The sequence below is a fragment of the Poecilia latipinna genome, unplaced genomic scaffold (genome assembly GCF_001443285.1).
Source record: "Poecilia latipinna isolate Pla-1442-1.1 unplaced genomic scaffold, P_latipinna-1.0 Scaffold467, whole genome shotgun sequence".
NCBI classification, from domain to species: Eukaryota; Metazoa; Chordata; class Actinopteri; order Cyprinodontiformes; family Poeciliidae; genus Poecilia; species Poecilia latipinna.
In genome coordinates this window covers 283061-304984 of record NW_015113083.1, presented here as the reverse complement: position 1 = coordinate 304984, position 21924 = coordinate 283061, and the positions used below count along the sequence as shown (strand labels likewise).

The 21924-nt window shown below is 41.2% G+C and overlaps 2 protein-coding genes and 1 long non-coding RNA gene across 10 annotated transcripts in view; 2 read left to right on the top strand and 1 right to left on the bottom strand.

Annotated features, from left to right (window-relative positions):
• Positions 1-146: 146 nt before the first annotated feature.
• On the top strand, positions 147-5289 carry ftcdnl1 (formiminotransferase cyclodeaminase N-terminal like 1). 3 transcript variants are annotated; one of them, XM_015039332.1, is made up of 6 exons: positions 147-705; positions 994-1109; positions 2145-2240; positions 2431-2586; positions 3114-3302; positions 4142-5289. In XM_015039332.1, exons 2-6 carry the CDS (start codon positions 995-997, stop codon positions 4573-4575), a joined length of 990 nt encoding a protein of 329 aa, XP_014894818.1. In that variant the 5' UTR covers positions 147-705; position 994; the 3' UTR covers positions 4576-5289. The 3 variants fall into 3 exon arrangements, with proteins under 3 accessions (XP_014894818.1, XP_014894817.1, XP_014894819.1); XM_015039331.1 differs by having other exon boundaries at positions 991-1109; XM_015039333.1 differs by lacking the exon at positions 147-705 and having other exon boundaries at positions 1029-1109; positions 2076-2240.
• Positions 5290-8258: 2969 nt separating this feature from the next.
• Positions 8259-21924, top strand: part of LOC106951672 (nck-associated protein 5) — a 45623-nt gene continuing 31957 nt past the window's right edge. For 4 of the 6 annotated variants that reach the window (XM_015039323.1, XM_015039329.1, XM_015039327.1 and 1 more), the window contains exons 1-4: positions 8259-8792; positions 16258-16380; positions 19998-20088; positions 21203-21343. In XM_015039323.1, coding sequence (XP_014894809.1) covers positions 16352-16380; positions 19998-20088; positions 21203-21343 — 261 coding nt within the window. In that variant the 5' untranslated portion in view covers positions 8259-8792; positions 16258-16351. Of the gene's footprint in view, positions 8793-11435; positions 11539-16257; positions 16381-19997; positions 20089-21202; positions 21344-21924 lie in introns of all 6 variants that reach the window. The other 2 variants (XM_015039324.1, XM_015039326.1) reach the window with 2 other exon arrangements.
• LOC106951677 (uncharacterized) lies at positions 10395-14001 on the bottom strand. The gene is made up of 2 exons (XR_001425848.1): positions 13961-14001; positions 10395-10972 (listed from the first exon to the last, which is right to left on the bottom strand). It is a non-coding gene; the product is annotated as an uncharacterized LOC106951677 (long non-coding RNA).

The window sequence follows — 21924 nt, the reverse complement described above, 5'->3', positions numbered from 1 at the left end:
CTAAGGAGAATGTATACAGACAAATTAACCTTGATCATAGCATCTGATTAAATATTTAAAATAATGTAATCAGACAGGCAAAAAGATCCAGTTATGTGGAAATTCTGTTTTTTTAAAGGTTAAAATGTATTTTTTTATTATTAATTTTTAAATTTAATTTTCCTTTGGTATTAATAAAGTATTTTAAATTGAATTTAATTGAATTGAAAATTACTAATATAAGATGATCTTAAATTGACTTAGCTCATTTCAGTTCAGTTTAGCAAAATTAGATTAGTTTAACTTATCTTAAGTTAGTTAAATTTAACTTAGCTAGTTGGATCAAATTGGATGTAAATGTTCTGTATTTCAAGTATTTTAACTCTTAAACAAACTGACTAGTTTAAATTGAAACTGCATGAACCAAATTCACCCAGAAGATGGCAGCAGAGATACTGGAAGCTTTCGCTTGTTAAAACCGTAATAGGAAAGGGTAAACAGTGAACTATCTTGCTGTTTGAACTTCAGCTGAACATGTCGTCATGTGTTAAAGTTCTGCTCATGGAGCTGAGTTAATCTGACTGCATTAAATGTTTTTTCCTCTCATGCACAGATAAATGCGTCCAGTTTGCTCCAGGCTGGACTTTGGACCTGTTTTCCAGCTGCAGGTTCTGCAGGTTTGGAGCAGATACTCTCTAGCTGCACGGGATCCAGTTGCTCTGAAAGGTAACTTGCACATGTGTTGCTCCCCAAAGTCAGGATTGTATTTAGGCTTTGGCTTTATGGGAGTTTTTCTTTAGTTGGATGGATTTTAGTTTTACTGTTGCTTATGTAGTTTTGCAGCCAGTTTCTTCACATAAATAGAAGATGAATCTTCATTAAAAAGTTAATTAAAATCATTGATAGGACCAAACATACAAGGCAAAGAAGCTTTATATAAAAATAAGTTATTGTTCATCAGACATAGCATTTGACTCATGGATTTGTTTGATGATGCTTGTGTTGTTGCAGGAGCATGGCCTCTGGGATGCTGAGGTCACGTCTGGTTGCTTGTCTTCTGAACGTCTCTGAGGGTCGCAGGAAGGACCTGGTGGAGAACGTGGCCAAGGCTGCTTTGTACGATGCAGAGGGTCAGTCAGTCACATTTTTCACTTATCAGTAACTTTATTAACACTTAATATGGACATAGTCCAAGATTCTCTGGAGATCTGATGCCCTTTAAGCCCCAATGAATCAAACATGTAAAGTGTAATAAAAAAAAAAAGTGTTTCAGTATAAATAAGAATTATGCATCTCTTAGAGCTGGTTTAACTAACTGTTGAAATTAAACAACTTATATTAGCTGAATATAATTCAGCTAATATAAGTTAAACTTAGCCTGTTTACCATAACGTCTTTATTTTTGTGTTTGTACTTGTTTCTTTAACAGGAAGGAGAAATAATCTTATTCAGAGAAATGCTGCTGATTAGACAGACATGTCCAGTTATTAGATCAGATCTGTATAAAAACTCGTCAGATGTTACTGATGGATTTTTAAATTGTTTGACAAAACATTTTAAATCGTTGAACCAGCTTCTCCTCTACCTACGGAAGATTAGGGCCACTGGGAAAAAAATAAAACAGTTCTGACTTTTTTCTCAGAATTCTGAGATTAAAGTCAGATTTTTTTTATTTTATTTTTTTTCCAGTGGCCCTAATCCTCTTCCATATCTGTTAATATATTGTCATGAAAAAGAAATTCTTAAAAACCACAAACTCCAAATTGTTATCTGACAATTTCCAATGACGAGATCATCACTGATTGGCTGTCTGCCCGCAGTGGAGCATTTTGATTGGTGCAGGCACCGGAAGTAATAACTATGTTTCTACAAACACATGGCAAGCTAATTTATTAGTATTTTAAAGTATTTTCTCACGTGTCGGGTGTTTTCATGTGTTTTATAATTATATCTCCTATTTGTATGGTGAATTTTGTTATTTTAATTTAAAATTAATTTCTGATAAATTCTGTCGGTTAATTGTATTTTTTTTAGCAGAGTGACAGCCAAAACCTCCTGGTGAAAAAATAACACTAATTTATTATTGTTATTCCCAGAGATGTTTGCATTATTTGATATTCATTAGGGATGAGTATCGGTTTCTAAACGTTGTCGTTGTTCGTCAGGCATGCAGCGGAAGGAGACCACGGTGCTGAACATCTTCAACGACCATGACTATAACCGCTCCGTCATCACCATCGTGGCCTCCGTCGACTCCATCAGTGAGTAACGGCGGTTCCGGCCCGGCTCCGGCCCGGTTCCGCTGGGATCCAGATAGAGATCGGCAGCAGGAACCGCTCTCCAGCCTTAATGAGCTTTTCCTCGGATTCAGCGCAGAAACATGAGAACGATGTGATTATTTTCAGATTGCTTTATCTCCCAGCCTGGCTCTAAACGCGCCGTTTCCTCCAGGAGACGCGGTGCTGTCTGCGTGCCAGGAAGCGTGCGCGCTCATCGACATGCGCGGGCACGCGGGCGTGCACCCCTGCATGGGGTCGGTGGACCTGATCCCCATCTACCCGCTGGGGGAGGCGGTGGGGGAGCGGGACTGCGTCCAGCAGGCCCTGGGTGAGTCTGGGAACCTTTCAAAGTAAAACAGGAAGTGAAACATGGCGGACAGTTTGTTACACTGTAAAAAATTAACATCAATATTTAGGTTTATGTAGTGTGGCATGGAGAAAAAAATGTAGGTGTTTATTTTACAAAGTCATATTTTCACCACGTTATTCATACATTTATAAATTTCACAGTTTTAAACTAAATATTTTGTTTTCATATTAAGAACTAAATATGTAAATATTTAGTTTGGAACTGTGATATTTATAAATGTATGAATAACGTGGTGAAAATATGACTTTTTTTCCTACATTTTTCTCTGTCATGTTAAATAAAGCTAGACATCGCTGTTAATTTTTTGCAGTGTAACTTTACATCATGGTGGGTTTGTGCCTCCCATGTGTTGATTAGTCTGGCGCTGCTGACAGAGCGCTGATAATGAGCCGCAGCAGCAGGTACTGCAGCCTCTGGGTGTGCTCACAGGTTAGAATTAGCGCGGCGCGGCTCCGCTAACACCGCTTCCTGTTTGGGTGGTGCAGCGGTGGCGCGCGGCCTCACGGAGACCGTCCGCGGCGCCAGCGTCTTCCTGTTTGGCTGGGCGGACGCGGCGCTGCAGCGCGGCCTGGCCCGAAGGAGGAAGGAGATGGGCTGGTTCCGGAAGAGTCCGGACCTGCAGGCGCTCACCGCCGACGTTGGTCCGCCGCCGCGGGAACGATACGGACTCACAGGTGACTGCAGGTCAACCGGGTCAGAACGGGTCCAGCTGAGCAGAAACCAGGTGTTGGTTTATATTTCACCGTGGCTGAGGAGTCAAAGCGGTTCTGCATTTTAGTTTCATTTTTAGTTCATAAATAATGACTAACATGCCACTCTAACATCTTAAATTAGTTTAGCGGAAGCTAAGTGGTCTAAGCGTTTTTAAAGTTAGCAAAACGGTGTTAGCGGAAGTGTTCCCAGAGAAGCTGCTTCTTTGACCTTTGACCTTCCTGCAGGTCAGTAACTGAATCAGCTGATGAGCTAAAACAGAAGCAGCTAATTATAGAGGAAAGTCTGAATTTATTTTGAGTTTAATCATCAGAAAATGATCGATGAGAGTTTCACCAAACTCAACCTTAGCTTTCAGTTTATGGATGTTTTTCTCTTTAACTTTTGTTTTTGTTACTATATAATGGTAGGTTTATGGGCAAACATAAAAAACTCCCATCTGCTCTGTCGTCATGGCAACAAAATGGTCAATGAGGCTGTTTGGTTAAAATGTAGTTTTTCTGTTCTGTGGGTCAAACCATTAAATGATGAAAGAGAGCAGCTGTTCTTAATACAGTTTATATGAATAAAGAGCAGGAGAGAATAAAACAAATGAAATTCAGAAACAGTTGAAACTGAATCAGGATGTTTATCTGGTGAACTATGAGCATGAACCAGTTCATTTAATCCTGCCTGAACTGATTCTAGAACTGTTTTTAAGGATGATCTGGTTCTGATCTGATTCTGAACTGGTTCTGATCTGGTTCTGATCTGGTTCTGAACTGGTCCTGATCTGATCCTGATCTGGTTCTGATCCTTGCAGGAGTCGGAGCCAGTCCCTACGTCATGAACTGTAACGTTTCCATCGATACGCTGGACGTCGCCGTCGGCCGCAGCATCGCCGCCGCCCTCAGGGAGTCGGTGCCCGGTGGGCTTCCTGGGGTCCAGGTGCTGGCTCTGCCACATGAGGGCGCCGTGGAAATCGCCTGCAACGTGGAGAGCGTGGCAGGAGCCGCGCCTGGCGGCCCGACCGATCCGCCGTGGCCGCGCTTTGTCGTTGACGGGCGGCCATATTGCCACGCCCCGGCCGCCCTCATCATGGCCCGGGTGGCGGAGCTGGCGGGGCAGCAGGGGGTCGGGGTGAAGGGCACCGCCCTGGTGGGGTTTACCCCCCAGGAGTGCAGGGGCTTGGCTGAGCTGGCTTTGTCTGAGGGGATCGGGGAGTTCTGGAGGGAGCAGCGAAGGATCCACATGTGAAAACCGACCAAGAGAAAATGACTGAACTACAGACACAAACGATTCTCCGACTTACCACTGTCACTGTAAGGGGCAGTATCATGTAAAGTCAACTTTATTACATCATGTCATTCCCTCATCGAAATCAAACCTGGAGCGTTGCTTTGAGTCTTTCATGTATGAGAAATCCTTTCATCTCCATGGCAACCATTCAGCTGAGCAAAATGCCTGGGTGGACCAAGCTCCGCCCACGAGCCGCAGATCCTCCTCTCAGCTGCAGTTTCCAAGCTTCCGACCACCCACTCAGCTCCTTCAGACTAGCCAGCAGGAATTAGCAAACACCTGCTGAGATCATTATAGGAGCTGCTGCTCAGAGCAACGCTGGTAAAAACGTTGTTAAAGGGTTAATATAGGAGTCATGTCTGGATGATTTCCTGGAGGCGGAGCTTCAGGAAGAGCAGGAGCTTTTAATGCTGCCTGTTGTTGAGACGCTTTACCAGGTCGAGAAAGAGTTACATGTTGGTAGACAAGGGGCCCATTGTAAAGAGTTAGATTTTTGATTCTGCTAGACGCTAAGGCCCATTTCTCAGAAAACAGAAACTTATCAGGCCACAGAGACATGGTGTGATTTCAGGGAGCGTCTTCAGTCCATATCAGCTGCCCTCCTCCTCCTCCTCAGATGCTGCACAGACTTTTAGAAACTCTTCTCGAATGTAATGGAAAAAGCGTCTCCTTTCAGCCCTGAAACTGAATAAAATACGTAAAGTCTGAACGATTTTGTTGGCTGATTTTATGCTTCATGTGTCAGTACAAATTTTGATTAATCGATTAGGATTTTCATTCTCAACACTGTTTAAAGGTTTATTAGATTAAAATTAGTTACAAGAACAAAGATAGCGGCCATACCAGAGTAGAAAAGAGAAATGTTTCAGAGTCTTCTGGGGGACAGAAAATGGACTTTATGTGGTTCTTATTTGAAATATAAACACTCGACAAGATTCTTAAGTTTTTGTTTGATTTTGTTTCCAGCATTTCATGGAAAAATGATCAACCCTTTTCATGCAGGAGAAAACAGGTTTTTAAGAAAATGGCCGCCTGTGGGTTGTTGACTGTGACGTGTATCCAATCAGAACGCGACATGACGAAAACAAGGAGACGAAACAACCGTCATGGCGCAACAGAAAGTCCTGTGGACAACGCAAACAGTATTGTCTATTATGGGATTGTTTTTGGATCATTTTTCTCTGTTATAGTCCATGAAAGATCGCCATTTCTTCTTCTCAGTCGGCCATATTTATTTACTCTGACCTCACGTTTGGTCTCGAGAGAGTTTCCTGTCTGACATGTGGCAGTGAGGAGCAGCCGGTTCTCCATGGCAGTATTTGTTGGGAAAGTGGTTTTTAAAAGGTGAGGTATGCTAACACACACACACACACACACACACATTGCATCTCTTTAGGCAATGTGTGCGATTTAAATGCAACAGTGTAGTGAAACTGAGCTACTGCTAGCTGACGTCTTGATCAGTTCAGGTTCATAACGTAAAAAGCAGCATCGTTCAGTTTACATTAAGCTCCGCTGCTGATTTCAACATTCACACTGTTGCCTCTGGTGCGGTGACGCTGCTAGAGATTGACCAATATGATAAGTTTTACTTATCGGCCGATTAATGCCGATATATCGTGGAGAGCTGTGCAATGTGAAGCAAAGTCCATTTTTCTCAACATGCTACTGACCAGCTAACCTTAGTAATGTTTTTGTACAGAATGAAGTTCGTTACTGGAGGTTAGCATGTTACTGACAGCATGTTGGCTAATGACATGCAGCAATCAGACACAAACTGTTTAGGCTCTTTTAGCTTTGAATCACACACAAGCCTCTTTAAATTTCCTCAGAAATGTTCCAGTTATTTGTATTAAAGTAATTTTCACTTGTTGACTTGTGAAAGCCAAACTGAAGTATATTTAATTGCTCTTTCCAACAGAGAGAAAAAACACGTTAAAAACGTTTAGATCAAATAAGCTACTACTTCTTCTTCTATGGCGTTTTCTGGCAGTTTACAAACGTTGTGCATTACCGCCATCACCTGGACGGAGATGTGCCCCTGATCTAAGTAAACAGAATGATTTAAGCGTTTCATGGCTGGGTCACGTGTCTTCTTCTTCTTCCAGAAATCTAAAGATGGCCGCCCTCATGTTTCTGCTCTGAGCTCCAGTCGGGCTTTAATGTTTCATAAATTCAGCCTTCTTTGGACAGGAAGGTGAATAGTTGTAAACATTTAATTTAGTAAATCTGTTTTTTATTATTTAGGTTCAATCTTGTCATTGTTGAGTAACTTAGTAAAGAACTAAATGATCTGAATCTTTTAAAGTAAATCTGTTTTGTGTTTTTTTCTTGTCAAGCTGCTGGGTGTTTTCTGTCTTCTTTAGCAGCTAAACTTTGAGTTATTTCAGTATTTTCAGAGTGGATTTTTCCCTCTTGACACTTCATTTCCTGTTTTGGAGCTAATGATGTTTCCTGGTGGGATTTTTCTTGTCTCTGTGAGAGAGCCGCCATCTGTGAGCGGTGCTGCTATTTTTAGCAGAACTCAGTCAGAACCTCACAGGAACTCCAGCAGAGTCACTAACCAGCTGAGGCTACATCATGAAGGTGGATGGACTTTGACTAGGCCACTCCAGAACCTGGATTGTGTTGTAGCTCTACTGGTGTTTGGATGAAGGTTCTGCTGTTGGTTCTGCTGGTTTTAGGTTCTTCCAGGCTGATGTTTCTGGTAACTCAGTCCTGGTACCAGTCAACAAAAATAAGATAGAAATGAATAAAAATGAGCAAAATCTGTTCATATGCTAAAAGTTCAGCATTTTACCCAAATTAACAGTGGCAGTGGCATTATCAGCAGCCCATTCAAACTTCTGTTTAAAATAACTTGGAATAAAGAAGCTGCAGATTGTTTTGAATACAGTAATGAGATATTTTCACCACAAATATTTGTTTATATATATAATAAAATCAAGATCGAACATGGCCACATTTTAGCTAAAACAGATTAAAATTAAAATCAGGTTGAGATTCAGATAAAATCAGCATTAAATCAGAATATTAAAATAAAACCTGCAGGATTAATCAGAGGCTGAATGTGTTTATCGTTTGGTCGCGTTTCGGTCCAGATGTTTTCCTACGATTATGTAACCTCGTTATGGGATGAATCCAGTTTTTGGCATACAGAGATTTTTTTTTTTTTTTTTGGGAGACATTTTAAACTGCAGCTGTTGCTAATCTGCTGATCCGGTCCCGCAATCTGAGGCGGCGGCGGGATTAACCTGCTCTGTTCCGGGCCGGTTGGACGCTCTTTGTGTGTGTGTGTGTGTGTGTGTGGGCTGCAGAGCATCAAGGCCTAATCTAGGTCACCGCACGCGCCCCGAGGCTTCCACGCATCAACACGCATCACGATGTTTACATGGAAGTCACGTGACCAACATGTAAAGTAACGTTAGTTTGACGAAATGTCCCAGTTTCCATGAGGCTCCGATGTCTGTTATTTCATTTCGTTTTGTAAATCGCCTGGATGTTACTTCCGTCTGATAATTGAATTAAATTATGAATCATGTTTTGATCAAACTGCAGCATTCAGGCTTTATTCCCGTAAAAACAGCAGCTTCTATAAATACCCCCTCCCCCCCTTGTCTGTTTTCCTACAATCACTCCCACTTCCTCTGTGCAGCTCTTCTCCCTGCAGTGAACCAGAACCGGCCCGGTTCGGTGCTGCAGAATGAGCGCCGCTCAGTGACAACATGCTGGATTCTTAATAACAAATTTCTCTTTTTTTAGTTAATTTACTGAAATATCAGCTGATGCGGTTGAGGCAGTGAAGGATCAGATGTTGGTGTCAGGCTGACCTATCGCAGCGCAGCGCGCCGCCGGCCAGCCCTCCCCCACCCGGACACATGCTCAGCCTCTCCGGGCAGGCAGGGCGCAGCGAGGCGCAGCGGACTGGAAGCATGGCGGCGCGGCGGGAGGAGGCTGCGGGAGAGGCGTAGAGGTGGAGAGGAGGGAAGGAGGGAGGGAGCCGCTGCTGCTGCTGCTGCTGCTGCTGCTGAGGAGCCAGCACATCCTGCCGTCCGACCCGATCAGTTCAGGTTCGGTTCTGATCCCTGAACAGCTGCAGCCGGATGATGCGGGATGTCTCCAGAAACCTCCCAGGCTGCTGACTCCGCTCCAGCCGTCTCCGTGGAAACGCGCAGGTAAGGATGCCCAGATGGGCCTTTCTCTGCCATGTTAGCCTCCTGCAGCGCTGCATCCAGATGCATCTAAATGCAGCAGCATCACGCAGCATCCTGCATGCAGGGAACCATCGGCAGCAACAAGTAACCGGGCTTCCTCCTCCGAACCCGAAAGTAGGTTAAGATGGCCCGGATGGAGCAGCTGGTGAATAATTAAAGGTTCCTGAAGCGTTTTTGAGAGGAACAGCCGGGATGGGTCCAAAGGTTCGGCCGGGTCGGGTTGGTTCAGATCGGGTCAGTGTTCAGGTTCATCCTGCTGAACGTTCCTCCAGGGGGATCATCTGAACCCGTTCGTGTTTGTTTGACTGTTTCCTTCCTGAATTTATCATGTCATCACGATCAGATTCTGATTTATTTATGAATAAAACTCTAAAACCTTCCAAGCGTCGCTGCTTCTATTAATAACGCTCTATAAAGCAGAGATGCTCTGGAGGAAGGTAGATGTGCAAACCGGGTCAGAACCAGAGCGGGTGAATGACTGATGGGTCAGGTTCTGAATTTTTAGTATTTTTCGTATTTATGAACTGCTGATATTGATGTTGAATATCAGGAAAAGAAGGAACTGCTGCCTGAGCAGACTTCAAAATAAGAGCCTGAATATAAACATCTAACTGCTTGATGAATTCTTAAGTCGATAACCTAAACGTCAACATTAATGTCTTCAAAGTTCACAAAAATGCTAAATAAAAATGTCTTTGCTTTGCATTAGCAGGTTAGCGGAAGTCAAAGCTGCTGAGACTAAGATGGCAGAACTGTTTAGTGTGGATGGCGGTAAAATAAACCTCCTCAGGTTTTAACTTGACCTCCATCGATCCAGATATCGTCGTCAGTCCTGCGGTTTCTTCCATCACCACCAGACCTGTTCAGTCCGCTTTAACCCGACTCCGGTCCATTTGCCTATAAAGTCCAGCTCGTTTTTTTGGAGGTGTGAACGCTAATCGACCTCTGACCTCTGGACCTCTGGTCCTCCAAATCTTGATCTGTGTTCAGTTTAAATGTATATGGGTTAGGGTCTCCTGCTTTTGGAGACCACTCCAAAAGCAGGAAGTGGACTACAGCGCTGCATTCTGGGTAAATACAACCAAAACAAATGTACTAGCCTGGCGCTAGCAGCAGAAATGGCTCCTGGTCTTTAGCCAAAGACTAAACAGAAATCCTCCAACTGCGAAAATCTGTTTTTCAGAACAAAGCATCAAAGTTCATCTTTAAATAGATAATAAATGGAGGATTTAAATCCTCCCACTTCAAGTGCTTTTGATTAGCAGAGCATGTTGCTTCTTTCCTTCTTAAATCCCATCAGAAGCAGCCAGGGTGTACTTACTTTATCACACTCAGCTTCTTTCTTTGTGACACAATGAGCATTAAACCTGGTCTGTTTTTCTTCCCTTCAAATGTAAGTTTAGAAACTATTTAAGAGTAAATTAAATGTTTCCTTCCTGTTTTAAGGAGCAGAAGCTCCGCCCACTGCGTTTTAATGAAACTCAAAGTCGTTTCAAACCTTAAAGAGTTTTACTGGGATTTTAAGAGGCAGACCAACACAAACTGGAGAGTAAATACAGATTCGTGTTTCATGTTCATTCAGACCCCTTTATTCTGATACCACTAATAAAATACACACAGCCTTTATGTGGTTCACACTGGAAGAAGTGGTCAAACCGGGTCGACGTAATGCTGATCTCTGATTTTTGTCAGGGATGTTGCTCCGTACCCATTTTGTTCCTGCTCTTGTTGTTTTGATTTATATCCATATTTTATTTATAATCTTCCGTCGGTTGTTTCTCTTCAGGTCCATCTGTGCTGGTTCCGTTTTCCTTATTGAGCCACTCAGGTAAACTGCTGAGTCAGTTAAAGGTTAAAGGTCACGACGCTGAACCACTAAGGCTGTTTGGACACGTTGAAGGAGAAAAGCCTCTTCTCCCTAGAAACACGATGGCTGCCAGACTGAAGTTAGCCGAGCTGCTTCTGGATGAAGGAAAGCTGAGGCACGGCGGTGGAGGGATGATGATATGGGCTTTTTTTAGGGTTTTAGTGAAAACTGATTTTGTGTTCATGGAGACGGGTTAGCCTGCATGCAGATGAGATGAGCCGAGTTTCATTTCATTCATGAAGGAAATCGTGATCCGCTGGAGCAGAATCATCCACTGAAACACAAAACAGAGTCTGGAATAAATAGCTCTGCATCAAAGCTCTGCGCTGCCTGATTGGTGGGATCGTCACTGCTGGACCCTCTGCAGCATCAACCATGCATAAAAAGCAGCTCTGAGCCAGAAATATCTCGGCTGAGGATTATTTATAGAATGAAAGAGGAGATGGGTGCATAAAATCTCCATGTTTACGCCACAAATTAAAATCTTCCCGGAAGCATCAGACGAGCTTTTAATGTTTGTCTCAGTTCATTTGATTCTTAATTTAATACTTAATTTATTAGTTTATAAAATGTGCCATCCTTTGAAGGAAGAGAGAAGCTAAAATCTTCCTGCAGTCTGCAGAGGACGGCCAAAACAGTAATAATTCAGGTTATTTAACCAGTTATTAGAAAAACATTGGCTTTATTTTTGTTAAAAATTCACTTCTATTTTCTTCTCTTATAACAACCAAAGTAAGTGTGTAACCTTTACAGTAGTTCTTTGGGTCGTGGTGGTTCTGAACCTGCATTGATTCATCCGAAGGAGCCATTTTGGGTCAGATCACTGAGGCCTGGTTGATGGTGGAGACACTGAGAAAGTTATGACCCATGATTAAAATCTGAACCTGTGCATCAAACCCAAACAGTTGAAATGAACTGTTTGGGTTCATTTCCACACAGTTCATTTCAACTGTTTGGAATTGAACACACAAGGGTTAAAGCCGAGCCACTTTAACCCTTGTGTGTGTGAGGACTGTGTGAGGTCGGTTGGACCCCATTTCCACATACAAGGGTTAACCTGACAGTGTATGAATATATCTGAGCCGACATGTAAAAGTTTAGATCTGAATTAAAGTAAATAAACTCAAACATCTAAAGATCATCAGTGACCATTTGGTTCATGGAGAAGTGTGAACCAGCCTGGACTGAAGCTAGCTCAGTGTTTCTCCCCCTGGTCCTCAGCCCCCCTGCTCTGCATGTTCCAGATGAGCCTCTGTTCCAGAACAGCTGATCCAAATGACTGCAGGACCATCAGGAGCTGCAGATCCTGTTAATCACCCAGAGACACAATCCAGGTGGCAGAAGGGAAACACCTGAAACATGGAGGACAGGAGGCCTGAGGACCAGGGTGGAGAAACACTGAGCTAGCTGCAGCTAGCAGTTAGCCGCTGCTACTTGATAGCGGCGGCTAACAGCTAGCTGTGCCATCAGCAGGATGCGATCTGAGGCGGAGATATGTTTGGGTTAAACACCCAGAGGGACCGGCCTCTGCGGTTCTGCTCTCTAACTCCAACATGATTACCGCTAATTACCCGCCGCTTTGCTCCCATCCATCCAAAGGAAGACTCTAATTACTCTATTTACACTGCAGTTCCTCTAAGTAAAAACGCTGCATGTTTTCCTCGGTGTCCTGCTACTTTGACTGGAAACAGATGAAATGTGAAGCAGCTGAGAGCAAACGGTGGTTTACAGGATCCTCACAAACAGGCAGCGTTTTAACCAACACCTCCACCACATTGTTTAAAAAATAACAATGTACTCACGGGATTATTATTATTATTAATTTTACTATTATCTTAGTGTTGTATGGGGGCAGAACTATGACCTGTCAGCCAATCAAATTGCTTCAAACCACCACTTCCTGTTAAGTAGTTCTCATGTGACGTCACACTTCCATAAACTGTGACTGGCAGCCATCTTGGTTGGCAGTTACTATGACAACAATAAACCAGCTTACACCTAGCTCTTGCTTTGTTCCTGTTTAACTTATGAACAATCAGTACTGCAGTACTCTAGCCTCTGTTAATTAATTATCAGTGACATTTACTGTAGTATTTACTGCAGAACTAGCTTAGCTAACTCTCCGCCTCGTGCGGGTTGATCCTGACAGCAGCCATTTTGTTGACAGATATTTCTCTTTCACATTGGTGAAGAGCGTTCGTATATTTGTTCCTCTGCGCTTTGGTTTGCCTACCAAGATGGCGCTGGTCAGTTCTGCATCGGACTTCTAGGAACTTTGTATCAAACTTGGCGCCAGGAGGTTCATCTGTGGGCTGAGCTGCTTTTAACAACATATTAAAGTATAAAGTTATTAAAATGAGACGATATCAATTAGAAATCATGTCAAGGGAAAAATATTGGTGCGTTGTTTGTAATCTCTGTTTTCCATAAACAAACAAATAGCTTTCTAAAATCTCCAATTTGATCTGAGGTTTTTAAAATAATTTTTAGTGACATTAAACTGTTTTTGTGTGGATTAAAGAACAAAACTAATACATATGTTAGTTTTCCCATGTATTTGGCTGTGCTTGGACTAGGCCAGCGAGCGTCTGCTGACCGGATCTGCTGGTCGTTCACATCCAGCTGTTGTTTCAACTGGAAGCTTGAAAGTGAGACTGAATCATCAGATTTGTACTGAAATGTCATTTTTCGGTCTAATCTGTGATTTCATGGAGAAGTCTGTCACATGATCAGGTTTCACTTTGATCTGTTAAATGATCTTATTTTTCTGCATCTTTCTGATCTCTGAAACTAAAAGTGTTTCTGTTCAGTAACATGAGGATTAATTAATAATTATGCTCAGGTTCTGCGGTTCAGTATCTTTAATATCTGATCTGTTAAAGTTTCATTGGTTTCTGCGGCTCTATAGAGCTGCGTGTCGCTGCGTCCGTCGCATTTATCAACGCTAGAAAAGAATCATTCAGTCCAAACATCCCATAATAATCATCTACTGTAGCTCACTGTGCTCATCATGAAGCTTTGTTTTTGTTAAACAAACTGGTTCTTCTATTATGTCTTTTCACAATAAGAGCATTTATAGATCAGCACCACTCTGAGAGCATTACAGTCACTTAGAAAATAGAATTAAAAGATATAACATTTTTTTTGTGAAGAATAAAAAACAAATGTATCAAAAAAGTGTGAAATATATTTAAAGCGCTATATAAGCTTAAGTTTTTTTTTTATTGCAATATCTTTCAAATATTTAACACTAAATACTCACCGCCCTCCTGTCCTCCATGTTTCAGGTGTTTCCCTTCTGCCACCTGGATTGTGTCTCTGGGTGATTAACAGGATCTGCAGCTCCTGATGGTCCTGCAGTCATTTGAATCAGCTGTTCTGGAATAAAGGCTCACCTAAAACACGCAGTAATAATTTAATTAGATAATATTTTTTAATATTTTATATTTAATTAGATAAATTAAAGTGAAAAGTATGAACACATTATTATTAATCAATTGAATTGTGACATCCAATTTAAGATTATTTAAACAAAATACAAATAATCTCAATACAATAAAAAAATAAAAAATACTTTTTAAACCTTTGAAAAAATGCCGATAAAAATATTAGAGTCGACAAGTTTTTATCTATTTATTTTTGAAGAAAAGTTAATTATTTTAATAACTTGGTTGTTTGTGAGGCTCAGGGTCAAAGGGTCAGAACGGGAACAGACAGCAGAAAATATTTATTAAATGTATTTTAAAATATAAAGGTAACTTTTTAAACTTTTTATAGTAGTTTACTTATTTTGCACAGTTCTCTTTTTCTTCATTCTTTGTGTTGAAAGTTAAAAATCTGTTTTCTATAAAACAATAAAGCAACAAGAGTTAAACAGGTTTGATGTGAATCTGAAAATGAGAAGAGCGCCCTCTGCTGGCAGAAGCATTTAATTTATTCTGAGGGATTTTTCTAATTCACTTTTCTGATTAAATTAACAAAGATAAACACATTGTGAATCATAAAATCTTTAACATATTTTATATGTGTAGTAAAAAAAATAACATAACTTCACCAGAGCTGCATTTTCACCTTTCAGAGTCAAAATCCTCTGACTTTGTTCAGATATCATAAGGATTTATTAAAGGAGGGAAGAAGTTTTAAAACTAAATAACGAGGGTTGATTATAGCGAAAATGAACCCTTAAATTAAATCCTGTAAAATGAAAACGCTGAACTGATCCTCCGTGTTGGCAGCCAGCAGCCAGCAGGGGGCGGTACTGATCTACAGGAGAAACTTTGGCTTCCGTCGGAGATCTGACTGATTCAAACATATAAATCCGATTGAATAAAACATGTGCATGTAATATATATATATATATATATATATATATGTGTGTGTGTGTGTGTGTGTGTGTGCAGTACTAGGCACAGCCAAGATACTGGAGGAGAACCTCAAGGTCCCAGGCCTCTGGTAGAGAGAGAGAGAGAGAGAGAGAGAGAGAGAGAGAGAGAGAGACCACCCGCGGAGGGTGAGAAGGGGATTATTATTTTTTTTTAAATCATGTGAAGCATAATTACTCTGACTGACTTTCACTGACACAGACTCTATAAGAAAGTTCTTGATTTGTCTTCAGTCTGGTTAATATTCATCATAAGGAGAAAGCAGGAGCCGCTGATCTTCAGGTTTTCCTTCCTTTGACTCAAACGTTGCGTTGACAACCAGATAAAGAACAAGTTTTACATTTACTGTGTTGGCAGCTCGTTACTAAATATGAATCAGTGCTAAAGAAAACGCGGCTTGACAGAAAATATAATTTTATCTCCAGCAAGTTGAGTTGTGAAAATTCAAACATTTAAATTTCTAAAGTTAAAATCTATTTTTTTATGTTAGTCGATTTTCTAGCATTTACTTTTTATGAGCCAGATGGAAGAAAATTAAAAATTCACATTGTTATTGTATCTTACCTTGTGCTAGTTTCTTGTTGAACTTGGCTAGTTGTTATTCTTTAGTCTATATTTAGTCGTTAGTCTGTATTATCTTATCCTAGCTTGGCATAATTTATTTAAGCATGGTTTAGTTTGCTTTACCTTATTGTACTTTACCTTATCTTGGCTTGGTGTAACTTATTTTATCTTCTTTTATTTTAGCGCCGCTTATTTTAGCTTGGTTTGGCTTAGCTTAGCCTATCCTAGCTTAGCTGAACTGAATGTAGCTTAGTTTAGTTTATCTTAGCATGAAGCCAGAAACAATGAATAAAAACAGACTATTTTTCAAATGTCTCTAAATGATTTTAAGAAAACCACAGAAATATTCTGTTAGCTTAAACTTTAGCACACAGCAGGCAATGAAAAGAACGATTTGTCTCTTATCCTGTTTCTTTTAAAAGGAGATCTTTTTTTACTGGAACTTGATACCTTAAATTAAATATGACAGGGAAAACTTCTTGGGCATAAACAATGTGTTGCCTTCACTTTGCTTTCCCTCCAGATCAGTGAACAGATGTGCAGAATCTTTGAAATCCTTCCTGGGATTTAGTTTTGAAAGATGAACACAAACTGTTTGCTGTTTGCCCTGCAGCGCCGCCGTCGAGTCGGATCCAGAATAAAACCCCAGCTGGTGAAGCTTTGGAGAGCTGAGAGGAGAGGAGCCGACTGAGCGCGCTCAGCAGCAGATGGTGACACTGCAGCAGCACTTCTCCAGGTACTACAGCATGCTAACGCAGCATGCTAACGTAACATGCTAACGCAGCATGCTAACGCAGCATGCTAATGCAGCATGCTAACGTAACATGCTAACGCAGCATGCTAACGTAACATGCTAACGCAGCATGCTAACACAGCATGCTAACGCAGCATGCTAATGTAACATGCTAATGTAACATGCAAACACAAGATCATAGTACACCATGCTAACACAGGATGCTAACACTTAATATATGTGTTTTATGCTTATACATACTTAATTTATGCGTTGGTATTGAATAAAATCCTGAAATTTACATTAACTGAAGGACTTTTAAGGGATCTGATTAGCAAAGATAAAAAGTGTAAAATAGATAAAAAATTTTGATCACACGTCAGAGAAAATGTGTTTATTTGGTAAATAAAAACTCAGTTATTAATTGAATAGTAATGGGCTCCGGCCCTGTCTTTGTTTCTGTTGCAGTAGGGAAATGGGTTAGAGCGCCACTGCAAGGGAACTGGACATTCATTCATTCATTCATTCATTCATTCATTCATTTATTCCTGCTCCTGAAGAGTGAATCACGCTGAGCAAAGCCTGAAGATAAATGTCGCAGACCTGGAATAATGAAATTAGGACAAAACAGAGAGATCTCAGCTGGAGAGGCAGGTGGCGCTCTACTAGTCTCCAGGCCATCAGTTCTGTTCTGTAGTATCAATAAATCATTATACACACTGTAACTGACAGCAACATGTGGGGGAGGGGCGGTGTTTCATTACAGTTTACAGGTTTTAGAATCAAAATAAAGTTTAAATTTTAGTGGTTTTAAAACAAAGACTTTATCATATAAATATTTCCACTGGAGGATAATTTAGCTCTTGTCGGCACACTTGTACTAATTTGCTAACATGCTAATAGCAAAGCTATTTTATGTTGAACTTTGCTCATTTGCTAACTGTGAAAATGTTTAGTGCACTTAGCTTCCCCCAATTAATTCAAAAGTGCAAAATGTTTTTGTTTGTTTTGAAAACTTTCAGTTGAATGAAGTTTGACATGTAGGTTGAATTTCTGGTTATCAACTGTTAAGAATCCTTCATGTAGTCAGATGTTTATGTTCATGCTCTTATTTTGACGTCTGTTTATACATCAGTTCTGTTTCCTCTCCACTTTTTTTCCCTCAATAAAGAAACGAACAGGGAATGGTTAATGCTAAAGGCAGAGCTTTAGCATTAACCAGAGCTTTAGCATTAGTTGTTGTAGCATTTTAGCGTTACTGTAGCTAATGTTAAGGTACTAACTACTAGTTAGTTCCTGTAGCTAACCAGTGCTTTGGGTTAGCCCCCAATTTAGTGCTGCCACTGAGTTTTAGCTTTGTTTTTCTGCAGTTATGCTCATGTGGGAACTTCTTTATTGGTCCTAAAGTCAAAATGCTCCCAGTGAGAATCGAACCTTCAGCTCCTGGCTGTTTGTGGCCTTTGAGCAACATGTGATGGCGTCTACTGCAGCGCTGCTGCGTGAACAGAGTTCAGCTTTTCCTGAGGTTTGTTTCCGGTCAGCGGTGCGTCTCAGTCTGGTTTAATTGCTGCTCCACTCGCATCCAAACGTGGAGAAAAGCTGCTTCAAGCCGCAGAGTGAAATGTCAGTGGCAGTGACATTTAGAGGAAACGGTCAGTGCTGCTGATGCGAGCTGGAAACCCGAGGTGAGTCACACAGCGGCTGGAGGAAAACACTGAGATCACCAGCAGGGCTCAGGCTGCCAAAGCAGCAACAGTTTCTAATCACTCAGGAGTGAAATGAAAAGAAGAAGCAGATTTCAGATTTACAATAAAGTCCAAAATAAACGCTGCTTCACATGGATCAGATTGCTTTTATGATCTAATAATTATCATTTGAAGCCATTGTTTACGCCCAGATTTCCTGTCTGGCTTCCTCTGCTGCTGAATTATGACAGATCAGTGACAGAAAGGTTAAAAGCTATCAGATATGATTAGGTTCAGAGGCTCAGGTCGGATCTTTTTGGCGGTGAAAAGATCAGAATCAGACTGACGTGAAAACGTCTGATTGTTTGGGATTTTCCTGCTGGTGAGCATCACATTTATGTTAGTGCAGGGTGTCCAAACTTTCTGCTCCTGGCACCAAAACCGGCAGATTTGAACTGATGGCAGGTCTCAAAACTCATTTAATTAAAAGTGGAAAAATTAATTTATTTTGATTTAACAAGAATTATGAAATCTGTGAATCATTAATGATAAAAAAACATAAAACAGGCTTCAGACTGCTGGATTATTTATAGGAAAACGGGAAATTTACACGTTTTTGGGTCGTGTTTTTTCTACCATTGTTGACTTGGGGTCAGGGGCCGAACAAAATCATTTCAAGGGCCACAAATGGACCCCAGACCGCAGTTTGGACACACTGCCTTAGTCTGTCTGGGTTTCTGGTTCGTTAAAAATATGTCTGTCTAAACAAATCCTACCGGTGGTTTATTTACAGCCGTGTAGGTGCGAAGATGTTCTGAGGCTAATTTATTGCCATGGCGAAGTTGTGGATGTTATGATGAAGTCATGAGGTGTGAAGATGTTCTGCTAAACGGGATCAGCTTCCTGTTCTCTCAGAAATTATCTAATTATCAGACAGATTTCTGCGTCCAGTGGCCGAAAACGTCACACGGTTCTCCTCAATGTCTGACTCCTCAGAAACCGTCGCGCATCTTTAGCTTCTGTAGCTTCATTAGCTTCTCTAGCATCTTTAGCTTCTGTAGCTTCATTAGCTTCTGTAACTTCTCTAGCATCTTTAGCTTCTGTAGCTTCTCTAGCATCCTTAGTTTCTGTAGCTTCTCTAGCATCTTTCGCTTTTGTAGCTTCTCTAGCATCTTTAGCTTCTGTAGCTTCATTAGCTTCTCTAACATCTTTAGCTTCTGTAGCTTCATTAGCTTCTGTAACTTCTCTAGCATCTTTAGCTTCTGTAGCTTCATTAGCTTATCTAGCATCTTTAGCTTCTCTTGCATCTTTAGCTTCTGTAGCTTCATTAACTTCTCTAGCATCTTTAGCTTCTCTAGCATCTTTAGCTTCTGTAGCATTTTCATCTAGGTATTAGCTCAGTTAACACATATTGTGGTATTTCTTTCTGTGTTTTGACTAAACAAAATAGAAAAGCACATAAACTGTAACATAAATGCATAAAACATTTTGTTTGAAAACAAAAAAAAAATCAACTTTAATAACAAAATCTAGTTTTTTCTGCAACATTTGGTTCCCTTGAGCTATTTCCAGGTGTAATAACTTTAGTGGTTAAAATGTAAATCCAGTGATTAACTTGGTCTACTTTAATTCCTGTTTATTAAATTTAATTTCCTGCCAACACAAAGTCAAGTTTTATTTTTCACTGGTTTCAATCTGCAGAAGCTTTGATTAGCTCTGCATGTCTGACTCGCCTCCTGCTGGACCTCCCTGGTGAACTTCCACTGGTTGGCCAGTAGGAGGCGGTGCGCCGAGCACCACAGAGTCTTAATGCATTCAGTTTGACGAGCTGATTCCCCTGCGACTGTAGTGAAAAAATTCATAATTCACCTGATGACGTTTATAATTACTGTAATAAACCCACTGTAATCTGTGTGTGTGTGTGTGTTTCTGCAGCATGGAGCAGACGGTGCGGTCCCTGCTCCAGAACCAGGACTCTCTGGACGGACCCAAAGTGGATCCTCTGGACCTGATGAAGGCCTACAAGGTTCAGCTGCTAAATAATTTTATTTTAATTCTGGAACATTTTAATTATAAAGACCGGAGAGAAAGATGAAAGCTGATGATGAATCCAACCTGCCAGGCTTTGATGTTGCTCATTAGTAATGTGGGCGGGGCCAATATGTGCATATCTTTAAAACTAACAAACACCAAACAAGCCAACGAGCCGCATCGTTAGTGGATCTGAGGTTTGTCTCCATCGTTCCTGTTTTCTGTGATAAACTGCAGAATCTGAATGTCAGGAAGAAAACATGAACTTTAAGGTGATTTCAACAAAAAACTCCTGAAAGGGACAGTTCAGCTCTGTAGAAAAGGGGTGCTGTGGAGTAGTCATGAGCAGTTAGTGTCTTCCAGCCAGAGAGGAATAAATCTCATCTCTGTGGAGTTTTTATGCATGTTATTATAGATGAACCAATTAGAGATTTTGTGGCTAATTTTCAGTCACAACTTTTGTAAAATCTGTTGATTCTAAACAAATTAGATTTCTCTTTCAGTTCTACAGATACCAACAAAATACATTATTTTTGAAAAAAAAAAAGTTACCAGAAAGATATTTACAGTGAAATAAACAAGTTATTTTCTTTAAAACAGCCTTTATGTGACAGAGCTGCAACTCTGACAATCTAAAAACATTGAAGTCTAAATGTTTACACCAGGCCTGGAGGTGATGTCACACTGTGTGAGAGCTCAAACAGCTCTGCATTTACACAGAATCAGCTGTTTCAAAATAAAGACAAACCAGTTTTTACAAAGTTCTTGAATCATCTAATGGTGGCCGTTAGCATGATTAGCATCGCTAGCTGTAAGCATCAGTCTCTGTGTGTTTCCTTTTGAGCTAGTGGCTCTTTTATGAACCTTTCTTTACATGGGTGGATGGGGAGCTTGGGGGATCTTTGGTCAGGATGAGGGGAACATTGTTGCCAATTTAGCAAATTTGACGCAACATTTAGCGACTTTTCAAAACATAAGCTAGCAATTTTGATAAAATCCGACTAGCGACAAATTAGCAACATTTTTCAAAAATACAACAAATCCAGTGACTTTTCTTCAGAATGGCAGCTAGCGTTGCATCCTTTGCCTTTTCTCTGCTTCCTGCGCAGGACAAGCTGCTGGAGGAGATGTGGAAGCAGCAGGACAGTCTGGACGGCCCCACCGCCGCCGCCGCCGAGGCGCCGCCGTCCCTGCAGGCCACCGCCGCCACCGCCGACAATCCTTTGCTGGAACGCCTTCGAGCGCTGGAGGTAAGCCGGGTTTGAATGACCTTTAGTCTTTCACAGACTGATGGGCAGCTCATTTCTGATCATTTTCTCTGGGTGTACTTAGTTAGAGGGTGCACTTTCTTTTTCTCATGGCAGTAAAACAGAATAAATTGTGAATAATGAAGTAAGTGAGAGATGTAGGGTTTGATCAGACGATCTGGTCGTCCAGCCTGAAGGTTTCCTCAGGATTAGCCGGTTTATTAATCTGAACGTTGGAGTAAAGCGGTTCTTCTTCTTCGTCTGTTTTATTTCCTGCTGCCTGTGGCCGCCTCCAGATTTATGGGGGTAATCATTTTTGGAGAAAAGTCGCCTCCAGACTCTTTGAAACGGTTTCTGCCCCAGTCCGGGAAATTGAATTTCACCTTCTGCCGGATTGTCACGGAGTTTGATCCCTGAAATTTACAGCATCACCAGTTAGGAGAAACATTTCTGCTGAGATGAATCCAGGGAACGCTGCTGCAGGCCAGAGCTTGGCTTTCAGACCATCTGCTGATTTTTAGCTTTTATTTCCTCGCTCAGCGTCGTTTTGGACTGGGTGGCCTGTATTTACTGGTTTAGGTTTT

Coding starts and splice junctions, on each gene's coding strand:
- ftcdnl1 (XM_015039332.1), top strand. CDS start 995: ATGGCCTCTGGGATGCTGAGGTCACGTCTGGTTGCTTGTCTTCTGAAC. Junction 1,110..2,144: donor TGCTTTGTACGATGCAGAGG/GTCAGTCAGTCA, acceptor GTTGTTCGTCAG/GCATGCAGCGGAAGGAGACC. Junction 2,587..3,113: donor CTGCGTCCAGCAGGCCCTGG/GTGAGTCTGGGA, acceptor TGGGTGGTGCAG/CGGTGGCGCGCGGCCTCACG.